Raw genomic sequence first — 19,591 nt, forward strand, 5'->3', positions numbered from 1 at the left:
GAAAGCATTGTCTAAAGGCTCCTTCCTCTCCCCAGGTTCTCGGACCCCACGTCCTGCCCTTTTTGCACGGCACAAGTCCACACAGGGTTTTCACTTCCTAAAATGCACCTGCCCCTTTATGTCCTCAAGAAGAGGAGAACCCGGTGACACAAACAGACACAAGGAGGCATACGGGGTGAGGGCCGGGGGGCCAAAAGGTCATAAGGCAGGCAGCGTGGGGGCTCAGGACCCCCACCCCAGTCAGTCGGTGCCGCCCGACCCACCTTCTCCTCGTATATCTTCTTGATGCGGGCCACGGCCTGCGCCAGCTGCTCCTTCTCTCCAGTGAAGACAATCTCAGTGCGGTTCACGCTGGGCGGTGGGATGTTGATGCGTGTGCCCGTCTCCTGCATGATCTCGCCCACCAGCTTGTTGTAGGGCCCTGCGATGAACGGGTGGAACACCTTCTCCACGTCAAGCCTCTCCACTGCACGCTTGTCCTGTGGAGAACACCGTGGCGTGAGCAAGCCACACACGCACGTGCTCTTACACTCACTCACACACACACGTGTTCTCACACACATGCACATTCACATGAACTATTCACTAACATAGAGCTACTCACATCTCACATACGCACTTACACTCATACATCCATACAATACACACTCACATACACATAAACTCACAAGTACACACAGACATACTCACGCACATACACACACCCCCACGCACACACTGAGTACACTCACAAGCACACATAGCCCCAAACAGTGCTGAAGCCCCCACATTTGGATATCCTGGTCACCGACCAACCCAATGGCAGACAGACAGCATTTTCCCCCATCCCTACAACCTTTCTGTTGTGTCAAGATTAAGAAACAAAAATACTGTGAACTGATACCCGCCGTGAGCACACTAGGCCCGGTCTCCCAGTGAGGGGACGTTCCTGGCAGGGAAGCTGCCCCAGCTCCCCACCCTCTTTCTCATGCTCCAGATTCTAAAGTTTGCCAGGGTCACTGCAGCATCATTCTGTGCTGCTAAAGCTCTCCGCAGGAGAGTGGAGCAACAGAGGGAAGGGGGCAGGACACATGTCTGGGTTTCAAACAGACCTCAGAGACCCAAGCTACAGATCAGCTCTAGCACTCTAGTGACAGAATCCACAGCACCGCATCTAGCTCTGGTCAGTTCTGGTCCCAAAAAGCCACCTGCAGCATACACCTGGGTGATCAATGAACTGCCAATGTGGAAGAAAGCAGAGATGCTTTGAGATCCAGTCCCGAGGGAAATCATCAAGACTGCGAGGGGGAGTCAGAAAGGAAGCAGTAGGAGAAAATAAGGAAAAAAAGACTGAAATGACCAAAGATCCCAGGAAGAAGACGACTCAGGGATATGGACCATAAGCAGATAAACCGACAGGGAAAACATCGCAGCCCAAGGAAGCACTGTCTCCAGATCCAGTAACTGTGAATACCACAAAACGAAGGACAACGACCCAACCCTCAAGACAGAGGACACTGTGGGACACACTATTCCTGAGTGTTTTCAAAGAGAAACGATCACTATGGCCTACACAGCAAAAACAAGGGGCAAAATAGGAAAAAAGGGAGTCTGTAAGAGCAAGTCTGAAGAAACAAAAGAATGCAAACACACAAAAGTGAATGATCACCAGAAAAAGGAGAAGCAAGAACTGAGACTATGAAAAGAAAACATGCTCTCGGCCCATCGAGACACACGGAGACAACCTAAGTGCCGCCCGATGTACACGACAGAGGAACATGACAGGACCGTCCACAACGCAGGAAGTCACAGAAGCAAACTGCAGAACTGCTGAACGTGGAAACTGAAATACCACAGGAAGGAGTCCACAGAGGGCCTCCAGGAAGAACAACCAAAGGCTACAAACTCCAAAATTCAACAACTCAATTCAGAATTCTGCAAGCCATCAAGAGAAAGGCCTTCAAATACAAAGGAGATTCAACTAGTACAAACTTGTTCTGCACGACCAGAAAACACAGAAGGGAATGGAATCAGGGGTTCTGAAGAGCCCTGGAGCTCAAGGTGCATCCCCAGGAGAGATCCAACACATCTAAGCTTAACCATAAATGAAAGAAAGATGGACTTCCAAAATAGAGGTACTCGAAACGTTCTTAGAAAGTGAATCAGACTGGAAGAGATTATCTGCTTCTTCAACACCCCAGACAAAAAAAAATGCCAAAGGGATGAAGGACTGCAGCAGCAACAGAGAGAGACCAGGAAACGCACACAAGGTGACAGCAGGGAAGGTGTAAATCAGGTGGAGGTAAAGTGCAGAGATGGGACCAGGCCAGTGTGGACAGAACCTGGCAACCCCTTGGCTTCAGGTCAATCAAGGCAAATGTGAGGGTACATACAGGGAAGAGGAGGGTGTGTCATGTGCCTGGGTCAAATTGAAGGTTAGTAATGAGGGGACAGTGACCCCTGCAGTCCCAAAAGGCTCAGAGTGGGAGAGGATGGGAAGAGGGAGGCGGCTACAATCAGGAATGTGCCAACAGGTAAAAGGACATGTTGTATGGGGGATTTGGTGCTTGACCAAGCATCGTCAAATCCAAGACCAACGGTCCCTACCTTGAGGATGAGGGGGGGAGGAGAATGGAGCTGAAACTCCTGGGGACAACCAGCACCTGGAGGAGCAGGAGGGAAAAGATCCAGGGAGAGGATTTGGGAGGTAAATGGAGAAAGAGGCTAACAAGGGGAGGGTACAGATCAGCGAGGTGAAAGCAGGGTGGGCGAGGGAGAGCTAGGGGCCTATCACAGGGCCCCTGAAGGAACTGGCATCGTTCAGGGAGTGAGGCACAGTGGAGAGTGGCAATCTTCAGGGCACGCTCCACAAAACAGCGGCAGAATCTGCCTAGAGGAGAGAGCCCGGAACGAACGCCTTGGAAGTTCTGATTCTCTATAGAGAGAACAGAGACAGCAGAAAATTACAGGGGTCATGAACTAGATGACGAGGGCCTAGAGTAGACAGAACAGGACTACCTGAAGGAGAGGAGAGGAAGGGGGAGTCTATTTAACGAGAAGGAAAAAAAGATGGGAAGAATTAAATAACCTGTAGACAAAAGCAGGAAAGGAAAAAGAATCAATAAGCAAAACTCTAAAGAGAATGGGCAGGAACAATCAGCAATATGAGGAAGAGAGTAGGAACATGGCCACTTTACAAAAGATTTTCAGCAAAAGTAATTGAAGAAACAAAACTTTACAGAAGAAGAGAAAAAAAAAGAGACAAATGGAGGAAAATATAAACCTCTCATCACCTTAACTGTGAATGGTTTAAACAATTCAACAAAATGAAACAAAAAAAAGTGACAGACTAGGTAAGAAAACAAAACATCACAGTCTGTGGCTTATAAGAAACACATTGACAACAAACCACAAGCAGAAATGAAACTTTGATGCTCCAAATGCCATAGCATCCAAACTCATGAAGAAACATTCACTGAGCTACAAGAAGCCAGACAGTAAATGACAGTGACAGGAGACTTCAATATCCCTCTGCCAGTTTTGGATAAATCTAACAGAAAGATACGCAGAAGGCGAAAAGGATTAACATTTCAGGTTAAATATTTGTGAGATCACAGGCAGGACATGCTGCTAGCAAATCACCTCACTTCACACAAAGTTTCAGGGAAAGAGCTTCTACTACGACCAGCTCCCCACCCTTACCTGCTCAGCCGAGATCAGCAGGACTTCGTGCCGGGCTTTCTCGATGCCCTCCTTGGTGCCAGTGATCTTGATCTGGTTGCTGGGATCCTCTGGGCGAGGAATCTGGATCTTGGTTGCAGTTTTGAGCTCTAAGTCCTGTAGTTTCTCACCATTCTTGCCAATGACAAAGCGATGATGCTCTTTGGGAATGGCCACTGTTGCTGAAGCCTGCAGCCCAAGAAAAGAGGGTGTAAAGGACAACTCAGGATGCTCTCCTTGCCCATACAGGCAGCTCAGCTACAAGACGATTCATTCAACAGGTAAGCGCTCAAGATGAAGGGCAAAAGCCACCACTTCTGAAAACGGGTGTCTCTCGGGTCATCACATCAATACCCGAGAAAGGGGCTACAACTCACAGTAGTGGAAGCAAAGGACAGGGCTGGTGTAACCATCAGTCAGACCTGGCCACTGTGCCCCGGACTGGACCAACGCAAGAACGCTATCTCCTAGAAGTGGGTCTCCGGGCTCCTGCTCCCACAAGACTGGCTAGGAACACTGCGAAGCCACCAGGTATAAAGGACCAAGGACCACAATAAAACTCCAAAAAGGTGAGAAACTCAAATGGGAAAGACACATCCTAGACAGAGATCTTCTACAATTTGGACAGACGTAATACATAGCTACAGAGAAGAGATGATCTGATAGACAAGAGAAAGAAATCTCCTACCAGGAACAAAAGCTCAGCTGTGAAATGGGGGACACCCTTGCACCAACTTCCCTGACCCTTAGAGGAACTGGCACCAAGAGGAGTGCTCCCAGTGACCAGAGGCCACTCCCCAGCAAACAAGCAGGCCAGCCCAGCCCTCAGTGCTACACCCTTCTCCGTCTCTGGACCCCCGGGTGGGTCACTGGGACAGCACTCAGTCCTCTGGAGGCATCCACTCACGGACAACACCCAAAGGGGCTCAGAGTTCTTCAGACTTATCCCCTCTGAAGGTGCAGGGACATCCATGGCTTGTCCGCTGTCAGTATTTTGTGCTTTGAGGACTTGGTCAGTGACTTCCTGGCAAATCCTGTCACTTCTCTCTTCATTAATGATTTGGAGCAATCCTTCACATGGTTGCTGATGGCCTGAATTTCTTCTTTTGAGAACTGGTCGTGTCTGAATGAACTGTTCTTAAAACCATTCCAAGGAACCATGTGAAGATTGCTCCAAATCGGTAACAGGAGAAATGCAAATCAAAACAACTTGGAGCTTTTCACGTCACATGCAGCAAACTGGTGGCAACGACAAACAATGAAAATAGCCCATGCTGAAGGGGCTTCACCCAAAAAGACAAGTCACACTCAACCCTCCATGCTACAGCTGGGAATGGTCAAAGTGTACTGAAAAACAACCAGGAATTATGGGAGCCGAATCAGGAAACTGCTCCAAGCCTGTGACCCAACCGTCCTGGGGCTGGGCATCTGTCACCGACAGAGAGGACATTCCCAAAATACAGATGTTGGTCCATTATGGATCCTAGGGATACGAGACACATGCTCCTCTTGCTTCCGACAGGAAAGCATGGGGCTACAGGTAGGAAACGTTACATACTCTGCAAAGGAATTAAACCTGACATAAGCCACCGACTGGAATTTATTAACGCGAAGACTTCAGGACATCATCAAGCAAAAGAGAGAGAGACCAACACCAAAGAGCTAAAAGGAGCCCTCCCACCCACCCCCTCACTGCTGACTCCCTCTGGTTGGTAAAGTCAGCATTCCATGACTGAAACAGAAGACTCGATACCACCACACTAATCTTGCTGCGGGCGCTGGTACTCCAACGCCATTTTGCCTTTTGCTGCTTTCTATCCCATGCATACACAGAACAAGCAGTACAGGCGAGAATTCCGACTGACCTGTGTTTGCAGCCTCGCAACGATGTCCTTCCGGGCCTTCATGACCGCTTCCAGCTTTCCAGAGACCATGATGGAGAGGCCTTGGTCTTTGGCAAGGGATAACTCCAGGTGAGCACCGGTCCTCTGCATGATCTCGAGGCAGATCTTGGCTTGCTCCCCTTCCCCAAACTGGTTCATGTCCTTGTACTTCCTCTCCTCCAGGGGCACGTGGAACACCTGCCCAAACCGTGGCACAAGGGAAGGTCAGAAGACCACCAGACAACAGCTCACTGTCCCAAGCTGAACCCGAGTGGCCCCCATTGGAGGAAAGCTGCTGGAGCGCCTGTTCTGGACTAGACTAGACTAAGAAGGTAAATCCAGCGTCAATTAGGTTCAGTTTGGGTGGGAAGGAAGGCATATTTCCACCAAATCTAAGAAAAAAGCATTTACTAACGCCATCCCAGCATTAAGGGAGCTCCCTATCATTGCAGATCACTTGTCGGGTTCAAAGAGGATGGGCCAGAAGACAGGGAAGGAAGGTCCCTACTCCCCGATCGCTATCTAGGGAACTTTCTGTGCCACATAATCTAACTCTTCAGCGCCTTCCCTAAGCTGGCAAATACACCCCTTCCTTTGGAGCTCCCATCACGTCTTCTACAGCACAAAGGCACGCCCCACTTCCAGGTACATTCCCTCGGGTCAAAGCCATTTCTCCCGGACCCAGTCTGAGACACTTCTTGCACTGCCCACCTGAGTAATGATGGAGGCTTTAATGGGTCGGATCTTGTTGCCCCAGGCCCCAGCAGGCTCCTGAGCTGCCTCCAAACAAGCAGACTTCTCAGGAAGCGGAGGGAAGGCATCTTTGTAAGTTGGAGGGTCGCTTTCGTCTTCCGAATTTAAAGCAGCAACTGTAGAAAGACAAAGATTTATAGGATCGTTCTAAATACAGAGTGAAAAAACCACACAAGAGAACTTAAATCCTAGAATGAAAGGGCAGAGAATGAGTGACAACTACTAGTAAACCCCTCAGTTCCCATTCATTCACATTTTGGCTTTGGGGTGAAAAAGAAATCATTGAAGAGATGTCCGGGTTTTTTCCCTCCCTTTATATCAAGACACCTCCAAACACTAAGTCCAACTTATAAGAAATGCCGGCTAAAATCATGCTGTTTGACCTGAGACCCAAGTTCATTTCTCTGCCCTTAAATATAGCCCATCACCTATGGGATGCTTCAGGGTGCACCGATACTCCGGTACAGATCCTCCCTTCTGTACAATTAGGTCAAGGTCAGGGACCAGAGCCGGCATGACACTTATATGTGGGCAAGCTGGCTTTGCCTGCTTCAAGTACAGAGACTGCACCTCAATCCTGTATGTGGTCATCTTGAAAACGAGTCTCATTTGTCAAATAGTGAAGATATGACCAAGACCACACATATCTGGCACAAATACTGTAAAACCAACTCCAGACATGTTTTAAGAACTGGGGTTCAGTAATCATGAGCTTAGCATTTAAAGGGTCACACAGACATCTCAATGCAGGGCAGATTCTACATGGCCAAATCACCAACGTGATATACAGTGACTCTCAGAATAGGTGTGCCCAAGGCACTACCCTTACCCCTATCCCAATAGAACATGCAACAGGGCTTTATAGCACTCAAGGCCAGAAAACTGTACATGCAATAGATGTCAGAGGTCTCAGGGTGAGGGCACCCTACCTTTAATCTGCTGCTGGGTCAGCCCACTGCGGTGCTCTGCAAAGCTCTCCTGGGTCAAAACTGCAACAGAGCTCATTGTCGATATCCCACCTACACACAATCCGGGTATGCCACTAAAGGAGCAGGGGAGAAGCAAGAAAGGAGTAGTCAATTATCTGGATAGAGCAGACTCTCAACTTCTCAGATTAAGTAGCAACACTGAGATCCATAGTCTCAAAACCTGAGACAACAGCTTGCCCCTGCGCCTCTATTTGCTGTCGGCATCATCCCAGGGTTGCCAAAATGACCCACACTCTGGCCTCTGAGCTTCCAGAAGTAACAGAAATGGGGAGGACCAAAGATGAATGGTCCACGCCTAGATGATCGTTCAGCAAAAGCTCCACTGAACTTAACAGGCCAATGGATCTGCGATGTCATCGACAAGGCCAAGACTGTCATCAGGGCCTATCGTGAGCCAGGCAAGCCTCCTCGTCCTGAGGCTTCTTGTGTACCGCTAACATTCCGAGCCCCAGGCAGGGAAACAAAAGGGGAGTGTGCCATGGCGTCCTGGAATGAGGGGGACCCATCATAAAAACTCAGCGGAACCCAAGAGGTTAACAACCTACATGCCAGCCACTGAGCATCTTCTCTGTTCTTTTAAGATGAACCACAGGGTTTCTTGCAGAAAACAGTGCACCTGGTAAAGCATGTCCCATCTGATGGGTCAATCACATGCCTCTCCTAGCAGGCTTCCCTTCTTCCCCTCTTCCACAAGAAGCCCCGGGCCTTGCCCTCCTCCAACCACAAGAACCTCTTTTTGAGGTCCAAAGAACTTGGGGCCTCCATGTTTCCCTGGAACTGTGGGAAAAAAAAGTCCAACAGCTTTTAACCTGGCCTGCCTAATAACCCAAGTGAAGATACCAGCTCCAACACAGAGCCCTGCCTGGAGAGCTACTGGGGCCATTTGTTCTCAGGTTTTCACTCTGAAACCCTAACGAGGCTCTTTCCCTCATCTACCCTTGTCTGTACAGTGGTTTGTAAGCTCCCTGAAGGCAGATGCTTGTCTGCCTGCCTTGTCCCAGCCCACAGCAAACCCTCAAGGAGAGCTCACCTCACCACGCCAGTTCAACTCTAGGTCACCCTGTGATTCCCGGTTCCTTTACGCCTCCCTCGTGCTGAGTCACCAAGAGGGAGCATAACGAACACAGGACGTGGAATCAGCAGGTGTGGGATCAAATTCCAACTCTCACTTAGTAGCTGGGTGACTCTAGTCAGGTCACAACTTCTGAATATGTTTATGTTTCTCATCTGCAAAATGGGGACAATACTTGTCAACTCAAGAGCACCACAGTGCATCAAGCACTGGGCCTATCCTGAGTTCAAACACTTAGTTGCTGTGTGACTCTGGGCGAGTCACTTCACCCTTATCTGCCTCAACTAGAAAGTGGGGATGATAATAATGGCACCTACCTCTCAGGGTTGTTGTGAGGATCAAATGAGATAATAATTGTAAAGCTCTTAGCACAGTGCCTGGCACATAGTAGGCACTAGATAAATGTTAACTACGATCATTATTAATATAGCTTAATAGGGCGACAGGAGTAAAATGCTTAATAAGCTTGAAGGGGCTTTAGGAATGCAGGAATTACTATTCACACAGTACAGTAAAGAAATTTTTTTTAACCATTTAGCAAAAAGCTACTCTTGTAGAGAGAATGTGCTAAGGGCCAACACCATTGGATGGCATTAGAAACTGGTCCAATTGCCAGACCCATGGAGTATTCTTCGGTCCTCAATGATTCCACGCCAGCATAGACATCGGTCTCCGCAGCAGTGACACAGGGCTCCCCTGCTGTTCAGATGCGCTTCCCAAGGATCTGAATAAGTGCACCCACCATACCCTTTCCAAATCTGCAGATGTAATAATGAAAGCACTGGATGAAAGACTCAGGATCCTAAGAGATCCTGATAAGTGAGGACATGGTGACGGCAAAGGAGGTCATATTTCAGATGCCCACAATGTGGAAGTCATGGCCAGTGTCTGCCTGAAGAGGACTCGGGAAGCTAACAGGCCTCCAAGCACAGCGAGTCAGCCATGTGATACCACGGCCTGGGGCACAGCTGCCAGGCACAAGGAGGTGGCAGTCAGACCACATCTGGAGAGGCCTGTGTTCAGTTCTGGGCCCTAGCGTTTAAGAAGGACAAAGATATCTAGGCCAGGAGGAGGAAGGAACCCAAGTTCATGTCATCAGCTATAGGAACTGGGCATGTTTCTTCTGGAAAAGAAAGCCTAGGGGAAGGAGAAGCATGTGAAATAATGCCTGTGCTCAAGTACCTGAAAGAAAGCATCGTGTACTCTGCTTGGCACCAGAGGGTGCAGGACGAGGAGCAGTGGAGGATGTGGCAAAGAAGCCAACGAGGCACGCCAGTCCACTCCAGGCACAGAGGTGACAGAATGGAGGGACACAAGGAGATGTGCAATGTCAGACGCAGCCAGTGGACAGGAAGGGGGTACAACTGTGAGCTGGCCACCCCCCCCCCTTCGATCTCTCTGCAGCCCTGGACTCTCTTCTCTAAAGGTGTTCAGGACACCCCTCGAGCTCTCTCCTGGTTCTCCTCCACCCTCTGACCACTCCAGATCACACCCTCTAACCTCGGGTGCCCCTGCGGTTCTGTCCCGCACCCTCTTCTCTCCCAAGTCTGTACTACTTCGCTTGGTGATCTCATCAGCTCCCCGGATTCAAGTATCATCTTTATGCTGATAACTCTCCTGCCCCAGTCTTTCTGTTGACCTCCAAACCTGCATCTCCAACTGCCTACTGGACATAGCCTGGATGTCCCACAGACACCTTAAACTCAACACGTCCAAAACAGAGTTCATTCTCTTTCCCTCTGAACAACACCCCCCCCCCCCCCCCCGGTACGATAGAGGGAACAGGCTCCCAACCTAGGAGTCATCCTGGACTCCTCACTATCCCCCACCCCCAACATTCCAGTTGTTGCCAAGGCCCGTGGACTTCACCTGGGCAGCATCTCCCCAACACTGCCACCCCCTAAGTGCATCCCCTCATCACCTCCTACCTGGATGACTGCAATAGCTGCTGGGGGGAGGGGTGGGTCTGCCTGGAGTCTCCTCTCACTCCAGTCCATCCTCCACTCAGCCCCCAAAGTCTGATCACGTCACCACCTACTCAGTGAACTCCAGGGGCTCCATATTCCCTCCAGGAACAAATACAAAGCCCTTTATAACCTGGCCCCTCTCCTACCACCCTCCTCCCCGCCACGTGGGCACACTTGCCGCCATCTCTCAGTCTAGGCATTGTCTCTGTCTGTCCTCCACACTCAGAACACTCTCCCTGCTCCACTCCCACTACTGACCTCCCTGGCTTCCTTTAAGTCCTAGTTGGCTAAAACTCCGCCTTCTACAAGAAGTCTCCCCCACCCCTCTAAAGCCTAGTGCCTTCTTTCTGTTAATTATTTCCTACTCAACTTATCTATACCTTACTTTGTCTATATTTGCATGTTGTCACCCCATTAGATTGTGAGCTCTGAGGGCAGGAACTGTCTTTTGTCTCTTTTTGCAATCCCAGTGCCTAGCACTTACCGGATAAGTGCTTAATAAATGTTTACTGATTAACTGCTGTGATAGAAAAAATTAATTCAATAACATTTTTAAATTCACAGGAAAAAATACAGAAAGGGACACAAAATATGATACTTGTTAGGGCCCCGTTAAACTTAACACAGACTTTAACAAAAGTTAATAGCTTCTTCTACGGTCCTTTCCTTGTTCCTTAGATATTGAAACCTTTTTGTCTGATAATCATCAGTCTGTCAATACTTTTAACACTCAACAGTGAGAGGAGTCCAGAGGAGCAGGGTGGACAGTGGTCTGCAGCAGCCACTTTGCCCTCTCTTAGCTCCTAGCTCCACAGCTTCCGAGAATAGGGAGCTGACAGCCCTGCTGCGCTCCTTCCTGGTCAGGTCTTATCGGGGGATACACCTTTAGCTTTGGGGGGGGGGGGGCGCCACAGCTTAGGGACACTGATCAGAGTATCTAGAGAAGAGCAAGACTGATAGTGAAGGGCCCAGAGGCCATGTGACAGGAGGAGCATCTGAAAGAACCCGGAGAAAAGAAGGGGGATGGGAGCAGAAGAGCCTGGGGCTGGTATCGCTATCAGGAGAAGAAAGGCCCCTGGGCCTAGGGTTAGACGTCCCAGAGAGCAATGCTTGCTGGCCTTGTCTAGGGGGGTTCCTCATGGACAGCCCCCACGGCCTCTCCAGACCCTCTCTGGAAGATTCCAAGCACCAGCAGACCCGCCTCCCTTCTCCACCACATCCAAGAATCCCTGGCTCCACCTGCTCCTCAGAACTACCCCAAAAGTGCCCTCTGGGCCTTTCCCCCTCTAGTCCACGTACACCTCGAGCTGTCTGTGCAAGAAGACAAAGGCCTCTCAACAAGTGGCCTGAACGGATCCTTGGATGCCATGGGGCACAGGCCAGCCAAGTAGCCAAGGATGCCAGCCCACAATCAGCCCAACCCTCTCTTCCAAAGGCCAAAGATGAAATTAGGTGTAGTTATAATCTTGTGTCTCTCAGCAGAGCCAGAAAGGGACCCACTGTCCCAACTCCCATGAAAATTCAGTGCTCTCATTTTTAAAGGTTCTTCCAAGTTTCTAAGGACAGGGGCAGCTAGGGGGCGCAATGGATAGAGCACTAGCCTTGGAGTCAGGAGGACCTGAATTCCAATCCGACCTTAGACACATAACACTTACTAGCTGTGTGGCCCTAGACTGCCTCACAAAAAACAAAAACACCAAAAAAACCCCAAACTCCCCCCTCCAAAAGAAACCCCAAAACAAGTCACTAAGGACAAAAATCTGTATTACCAACATGGCTAAGTCCCAAATTCAGCAGGCCCACAACATACCTAATCCACATCTAAGAAGGAAAATAAAAATTGATCCAAAAGTCAGATGACCCCCTCCCCAATGCAGGACTGACTGAGAATTAATGCCATCTTCAATGGCAAACGAACACAGAAAATGACAACAAACAGTTGGAGTTCTGGTGGGGGATGAAGTTTCCAATAATGTCCTCAATTGACATCATAAACTTTTCAGGATGAACAATAATGTTGTAAAGGAAGGGCAGGACTGAGAAAGTAAAGGGTCTTTCAAGAATACATGTCCACTCACCAGCTAAATGGTCAGTAGCCAGAAAGTCCGTCCTGTTGCCGCCTGTCCGTCAGCCTGCCAGCTTGGGGGAAAGGGAGAGAAAAAGAAGTTACCAGCAAGGCTAAAACCTCTGGCTAAAATCCACCAAGGCCCATGCCCTCCCACAGTACACACTGTCAGTGCAACTTCTGACACCCACTTCCCAGGGCATTTCCCTGTTCCCTGACCAAGTCCAAACCAAGGCACAAGGGGCAGCCAACCTCCCCTACCCCAAGTCCCTGCAGCCAGTGTAGCCCAAAGCATCCCACGATCCATCACCGAGGGAAATCTCAAGTGGAACATGCCTCTCCACCCCATCCCTCCCCAACAAAGAGGTCATTCGAGGGGTCCAAGAAGGAACATCCCAAGAAAGCACAGCAGGCACTGCAGGAAAACATACTACGAAGTCTGAGAAATACCACCTGAGGGAGACCAGAAGGAGAAGAAAGACCAGGTCCAGGGCCTCAGCAATTCCAAAAGACTTAGGATGTCCTGCATCCACCATGGACCACGTCATTTCAGGAGTTGCTGTCACCCAAAGTGAGCACTGCCAACCTGCTGCTTCTGTGACCTCAGTCAGGCTAGTTCTTAGGAGTGAGAGAAGACCTCAAACTCCTTCCCAACAGTGCCTGGGCAGGCTGGACTGGCCAGCCCCAGAGAGCCCGGGCACCTGTGCTGAGAACTCAGGACTGGAATGCCTTCTTGGAAGCTCTAAATGCCCTGCCCTCCTGGGGCTGCCTCGGCATGAAACGACCGCCATCTACCCTGCTCTGGGCAGACACAGCCCTCTGTGTTAACAGCACAAGAAGGGTCTGAAGCAGCACAGCTCTGCCCCCTCCACTTGGCCTCTTCAAGACCCCAAAGTTTAGTAAGAATGCTGACAAGATTAGTATCTCCTAAAGACACAGCACTCCACGGTTAACAAAGTGTCATCCTCACAACAACCCATAAGAGTAAAAGCATCTTCTGCTACTTTATCAGGGCTCCCTATGCCACCAACTCAGAGCGCCAGCAGCCCACAACTTGGGGCAACTCCCTCATTGCAGCTGAGGGTACCACCTGGCCCTCTAATGCCACCCACACCAGCCCATGTCAGCGGCCTCCTCTTCCACACGTCACCTCTCATGTTGACTTTGGCAACAGCCTCTTAACTGGTCCCTCTGTCTGCAGGCTCTCCCTTGTCTAAAGCACAGGGCTGACACTGTCACTGCCCTGCTCAATGCATTCCAGTGGGTTCCTTTTGACCCTGGAATAAAAGTGTCCCAAAAGTCTTAGTGCAGGTTTAAATAGCTTTCATGGATTAAAACTGCATTAAGATTTTGGAACACCCTGTCTAAATAAACTCCTCTGTTTCACTTTTAAAGTCCTTCCCAATCTGCCTATGGAGCACTGCTCTCCTCTAAGAATCCTACATTCTACCCCAACTGGCCTGATGGCTATTCCTCATCCATCACGTTCCATCTCCTGTCTGCACACCTTTGCACAGACTGGGCCCCAGGGATGGCAGACACTTGTTCCTCCCTGCACTTCAAAAACAAATTATCTCCCAGGAAAATGTAAGCTCCTGGAGGGCAGAGACTAGTTTCTGTCTGTCCCAGAACAGTGCCTGGAACATGCCAGATGCTAAGTGCTGGCTGAACTGAGCTGACCTGCCCAGGGTGGCACTAACAGTTTCAGAACCTGGTTTTGTTTCAAGTCCTAGATTCTATCAACTACACCATGCTCTACTTGTAATAAAAGAACTAACATTACATAGTAGTTGAAGATCTGCAAAGTCCTTTGAAAACTTGAAATCACATTTTATTAGATATTTCACATTAAAGAGTAATACATAATAACTAAAGTTACGTATTAAATAATAGAAATATTTCACTAAGTTTTAATGAATTGAGAAGGGGGCACAGTAGCTTTGTGACCCTGGGCATGTCACAACCTCTCAGCCTTGGTTTCTCTCTGTAAAATGATGATAATAATGTCGCCTACATGAAAAAGCAAATGAGCTAACATCTGTAAAATGTTTTGCAAACTGCAAACACTACACAAATGCCAGCTATTATTACTATGTTTTCTGAGCCCTGCCATCCCAATCAAGAGCATCCTTCTGATCAATCTGGCTCTGCTCTATACACACTCCCTTCTTCTAACAACAAAGCCCAAGTCTCACCAGGTCACTCCCCTTCTCACCTCTAGAATCAAATATAAAATCTAATTTGGCATTCACATAAGCTTCCTGGCTTCATCTTTCTGTTCTCCTCCCCCTTTCCCCCTAACCCCAAACTATGGGATCCTGTAGCACTAGCCGCCTTGACCCTCCACTCCAATTCCTGGTTCTAGGCATTTTTACTGGCTGCTCCTCATGCCTGAAACTCCTCCCCTCCACATCTCCACTTTCTGGCTTCCCTCAAGTCTCCACTAAAAATCCAGCTTCTATGGAAGCCTTTCTTGATCACCCTTAAAACTAGTACCTTCTCTCTGGAGATTCTGAAATTTATCCTGTCTATACAGGGTTGTTTGCATATTCAGAGCAGAAAATGTCTTCTGCCTCTCTTTGCGTCTCTAGTGATAAAGCATGGTGTCAAGCACACAGCAGGCAATTAATAAATGCTTGTTGATTTGCCTATGAGATACTACAGGTACTAACTCCCACTAGGCAACTAGGGCTTGGAAAAGGGATCACACAGTTGAGACTTCAGAGATGACACCTGAACCCAGGTGTCTCCTGACTCAAGACCAGAATTCTTTCCATTATACCATGCTGTATATTCAAACTGTCTGCAAAGTAAGAATAAATAGGCCCTGAATTAGGGCATAAGGAACTTTCTAATGACAAAAATAGAGGAGCAATTACTTTAGCCACTCAGAGGGCTTTTCACTCCCTGGTTCTAGTCAACTGGCTAAGGCTGCTATTCTGTGAATAGTAAAAATTCTCCAGTAGAAAAGGCTATAGATATGACTTCAGTTGATTTATTACAGATGTAGAATGTGAATTTGGAGTTTCAGGATCCTAGATGCCATAACAGCCATCAGGAAACCTGCCCCAAGACCAGGACCAAGTCAGAAGAAGGTCAGAATGTGGCTCAGGGCATCCCTCCCTACAGTGTGAGGGCAGTTGAGGAAGGAGGCAGCTAGGCTTCCCTGTCCCAGGGGCATTTGAAGGCTTGCTGCTTTTTATTTTAAATGGTGGGGGAGACCCTAAGAAGCAAAGTGTGACTCCCAAGTCCTTAACTGACTCCATTTCTAAGGTCTGCAGCCCTAAAATCCACAATCTCGGCACAACATTGAAAAAGTACAGGAAGCAGCCATTCTCACGTGTGTCCCTAAGGTGTATGCAGCTGGCCTATCAAGGTGATCGCCCCCAAGGTCAGACAGAAAATAACTCTCTTCATTGGGGGGAAGGGGGGTAGAAAGCAAACAAAACGACAAAATGCAGGTCACCGAACCCCTGCTTCTCCTCTGGAACACAACACACCACACAAACGTGACATCCTAGTTCTAAGGGGGGATGGGAGGAAGAGAAGGATATTAAAAGGAAGATACTGAAAGCCCCCACACTGTGACCAACATTGTAGAGCGCATGTTTCTACGGGGAGAAATCCCTGGGCAGTAGTTAACATTTATTAGACGCCTATTATGTGTCAAGGAATGTGCTTAGAACACGGAACCAACTGGATGGGACGGAGCATTCTAGGACCCAGAGGTATCCAGCAGTGGAAGCACCGGGTTTTCCATAGCTTTGCTTCCCAGTTTGCCCCCATTTCTTCCCTCCTCTGCTGCCTCTGCCCGGCCCTCTGTCAACGCGCTTCCCGGGCAGCCCCAGCTGGGGGCTCCTTCTGCCGGGCCCTCAGCAGCCCCTCCTTAGTTCTGCCCTCCCGCTGATGGAGGGCCCGTTCAGCCGGGACCCCCGGAGGCGCCTGCTGCACCCCGCGGGGGAGGGGCCCTGCACCCCGGGTCTGCAGCGGGGGGGGGGGGGGGGTCGCAGGATGTGGCAGTCTCGCCGGCGGCCGGTCCAGACCAGGGGCAGACCCAGTCAAGGGGGGCCGGTCCCGCGGCCCGGAGGCGTGGGCAATGGCGGGCCCGCCAGGCGCGCCCCCGGGCCCGGGGGGCTCCAGCGTCCCGGCCGCCGCCTCCCCTCCCCCCGGAGGAGAGGAGCAGGAGCCGGGGGGCGGAGCGGGGGCAGCCCCCTGGGGCCGGTGCCCCCCCCCGCCCTGCCCCCACCCCACCCCCGGCCGCGCTCGCTCCCACGCGTGCCCGCGGGGCCTCTCCGAGGTGCCACCTCAGCACAGGCTCCACCAGCGGCCGGCCCCGCTCGGGGGGCGGGGAGAGCCCTTAAAGGGCCAGCGACCCCGGCTGCCCACGGCCGCCCCGCGGGCCTGGTCCTGACCCTCGGGGTGAGGCCCCCCGTAGGGCCCTTGCTCGGGGCCAGTGGGCAGGGGCGGGCCCCGCTGGAACTTCTCTGCGGGCGGACCCCGACGGCGCTGTCCGCGTCCCCGCCCCCCCCCCACCACCGCGGTGGCCCCGCCCCCAGGCCCCCCGGCCCCCCGCCCCCCCGTACTGGTTCAGGCCCGACCTGGGGAGGGGGAGCGATGACGCGGCAGCAGCGCTGGCCCCCCCACCCCGCCAGGCCGGCCCCCGGCCCCAGCGCCGCTCATGCGCACTGGTGACACGTAGTGCCCCCACCCCCCCCCCCCCGCCCCCACGTCGGCAGCGCAGCGCGGCCCGGGGGGCGAGGCGAGCCCCAAACTTTGTGCGGCCGCCCGAGGCCCGGGGCCCGAGGGGAGCCGTGGGCCCGCAGCGCCCCGACCGCCGGCTGCGCCGAGGCCCGCACTTACTTTGACCGCAGCTCCGCGCGCTCTGCCGCCGCCGCCGCCTCCGGGGAAGAGCCTGGACGCGCTCGGGAAAGCGGCGGCTCCGCTTCCTCATCGGTATATACGGGCGGCGGCGCCAATGGCGGGCGGACACGTCAGAGGCCCGGCCTCCCGGCTCCGGCCCCGGCCTCCCGCGGCCTCCGCGGCCCAGCCCAGCCTAGCCCGGCCCAGCGCGGCCCGGCCCGGCCTCTCGCGAGCGCGCGCCCGCGCGCGCGCCGTCCCACAGCGCCCCCCGCAGGCGCGCGCCCCGGCCCGGCCCACCGGCCAATCACCGGCCGCCCCGGAGCCTCGCTCCGGCCGCCTCCGCCGCCCGGCAACTTCACCCGAGTAGGCAGCCAGGCAGCCGGCCACGTGGCGGCGACCCCCGGAGCCCCGCGCGCCCCCTGGCGGCCGGGCGGCCGGACGGAGGCACCGTCCAATCACGGGCAGCCCGGTACAAACCCGAAACGAGGCCCAGCCCAGGCCGTAGACGCAAGGACAGGGACAGGCGCAGGCGCGCTCCGAGCACAGAGCCCGGCCGGAGCCCCACAGCGCCCCCCACTGGGCACCCTCTAAATAGGCCTCGGTTTCCTTATCTGTGATGAAGCAAGCGCCTTCCTTGCAGGGTGGTTGTGAGGATCAGTTGAAATATTGGTGAAACGCTTAGCACGGTGCATACAGCAGGTGCTTCATAAATGCTCCTTCCCACCTGGTTCTTAATAATACACAGACTAATACAGCGCTTTCACAATAAATTCCATTTTAATTAAGCGCCCCCTCCGTGGTGCTATATTATTCATGGCTGGTTACCCGGACCCCCGCAGGGGGCACAGGGACCACACCAGCTAACTCCCATGGAAACGAACGGGATTCGCATTCCAACAAGAAAAGGGGATGAATGATTTGGGCCACCAAAAACCAGGCACGGGCAGCCCGAAGGGGCTTTAAGACCCTCCCCAGGGCCATCCCCTCGTTTTACAGACGAGGAGGCCAAGGCCCAAAGAGGGATGCCCTACATCTGGCAGCAAGGCCGCTGCGGCTGGGGAGCGCTGCCAACCCCGCTCCTCCCATTCTGCCAAACACCTGCGCACTGCTCACCGTGCGGCACACGGGTGCGGGAGCAAGCCCCGCAAACTGCTGTCCTGCCCCCTGCGCCAGCTCAGCCCTCAAACAAGCCAAACACGTTCCCTTCACGGGGGGGGGGCAAGTGGACACCCCTTCTCTACCAGGCCAGGCCAGGCACAGCGCGTCACCCACTTCAGAGGCCCCTCCTCCTTCACCACATCAGCCTGCGCTTGCTTAGGGCCCAGGGACGCAAGATAACCCCCCCACCCCCACCCAACAATCAAGGGCCAGGGCTGCAGGCTTCAAGAGATGACCAAGGAGGGGCAGCTAGGTGGCACAGTGACTAGAACTCCAGCCCTGGCCTCAGGAGGACATGAGTTCAAATCCAATCTCAGACAAGTGACAGTTACTAGCTGTGTGACCCTGGGCAAGTCACTTAACCCCACTGCCTAACCCCCCCAAAAAAAACAACAAACAAAAAAAAAAAGAGATGACCAAGGAAAAAGAAGGGCTGGGCACGTGGAAAGCCGGGGTGCAGGTCCCAGCCACACCCCCTTCTGGCAGATTTCCACCCCTCCCCCTACCCAGCGGAGAGGACAGGATGGGGCTGCAACCTGCATCCCCAAGGGAACTAGCAAACTGATGCATTCTATCAATTGATGCCAGGCCAATTGGAACGGAGCAGCAGTATAGTAGCAGGCAAGACACCTCCCTGGTCCCTGGAGGATACATTGTTTTCAAAAGTGCCAGACAGTTTCCGCCATCGGGTGGTTTTCTCCCTATGTTCTCTCCGCACCAGCTGTCCCTCTCCCTGCCTCCCCGCCCAAGCACACACCCAGCTGACAGCCTTCCAAGGCCCTTCACACCTCTCACCTGCACTTACACCACAGCCTACTGTCTCCCCTGCTACTTCTTACCCTGGAAGCTCCCTGAGCTTTAACCCCCTCCTCCCACTGGTGAGTTCCTCCAGAACCTTTTCTTAATACGGTAGACAGTTTCTAAAACCAATATCTAAAATTATTCCCTCCCCCCCAAAAAAGGCCTTTCCAATAAAATCATGGGGTAGGCAGGACCCTCCCCATCATCCTCACTGCTGTCTGATATAGTATTGTTCTAGAAATGTTAGGTAGAGGAATAAGACAAGAAAAAAACATTGAGGGAATAAACACACGCAAAAGAGTAACAGAATTATTCCTTCTTGTAAATGATACAACGTTTTTCTT

General features: G+C 52.0%; 1 protein-coding gene across 2 annotated transcripts in view; it reads right to left on the reverse strand.

Annotated features, from left to right (window-relative positions):
- The window catches only part of HDLBP (high density lipoprotein binding protein), an 86,714-nt gene that overhangs the window by 27,520 nt on the left and 39,603 nt on the right, over positions 1-19,591 (reverse strand). The window contains exons 1-7 of one of the 2 annotated variants that reach the window (XM_027876103.1): positions 17,289-17,362; positions 12,442-12,502; positions 7,265-7,377; positions 6,294-6,451; positions 5,565-5,780; positions 3,682-3,888; positions 264-479 (exon numbers count right to left, since the gene is read on the reverse strand). In XM_027876103.1, the coding sequence (XP_027731904.1) occupies positions 264-479; positions 3,682-3,888; positions 5,565-5,780; positions 6,294-6,451; positions 7,265-7,340 (873 nt within the window). In that variant the 5' untranslated portion in view covers positions 7,341-7,377; positions 12,442-12,502; positions 17,289-17,362. Of the gene's footprint in view, positions 1-263; positions 480-3,681; positions 3,889-5,564; positions 5,781-6,293; positions 6,452-7,264; positions 7,378-12,441; positions 12,503-17,288; positions 17,363-19,591 lie in introns of those variants that run through there. The other variant, XM_027876102.1, reaches the window with a different exon arrangement.

Source organism: Vombatus ursinus, unplaced genomic scaffold, assembly GCF_900497805.2.
Source record: "Vombatus ursinus unplaced genomic scaffold, bare-nosed wombat genome assembly UNPS02014810.1, whole genome shotgun sequence".
NCBI lineage: Eukaryota > Metazoa > Chordata > Mammalia > Diprotodontia > Vombatidae > Vombatus > Vombatus ursinus.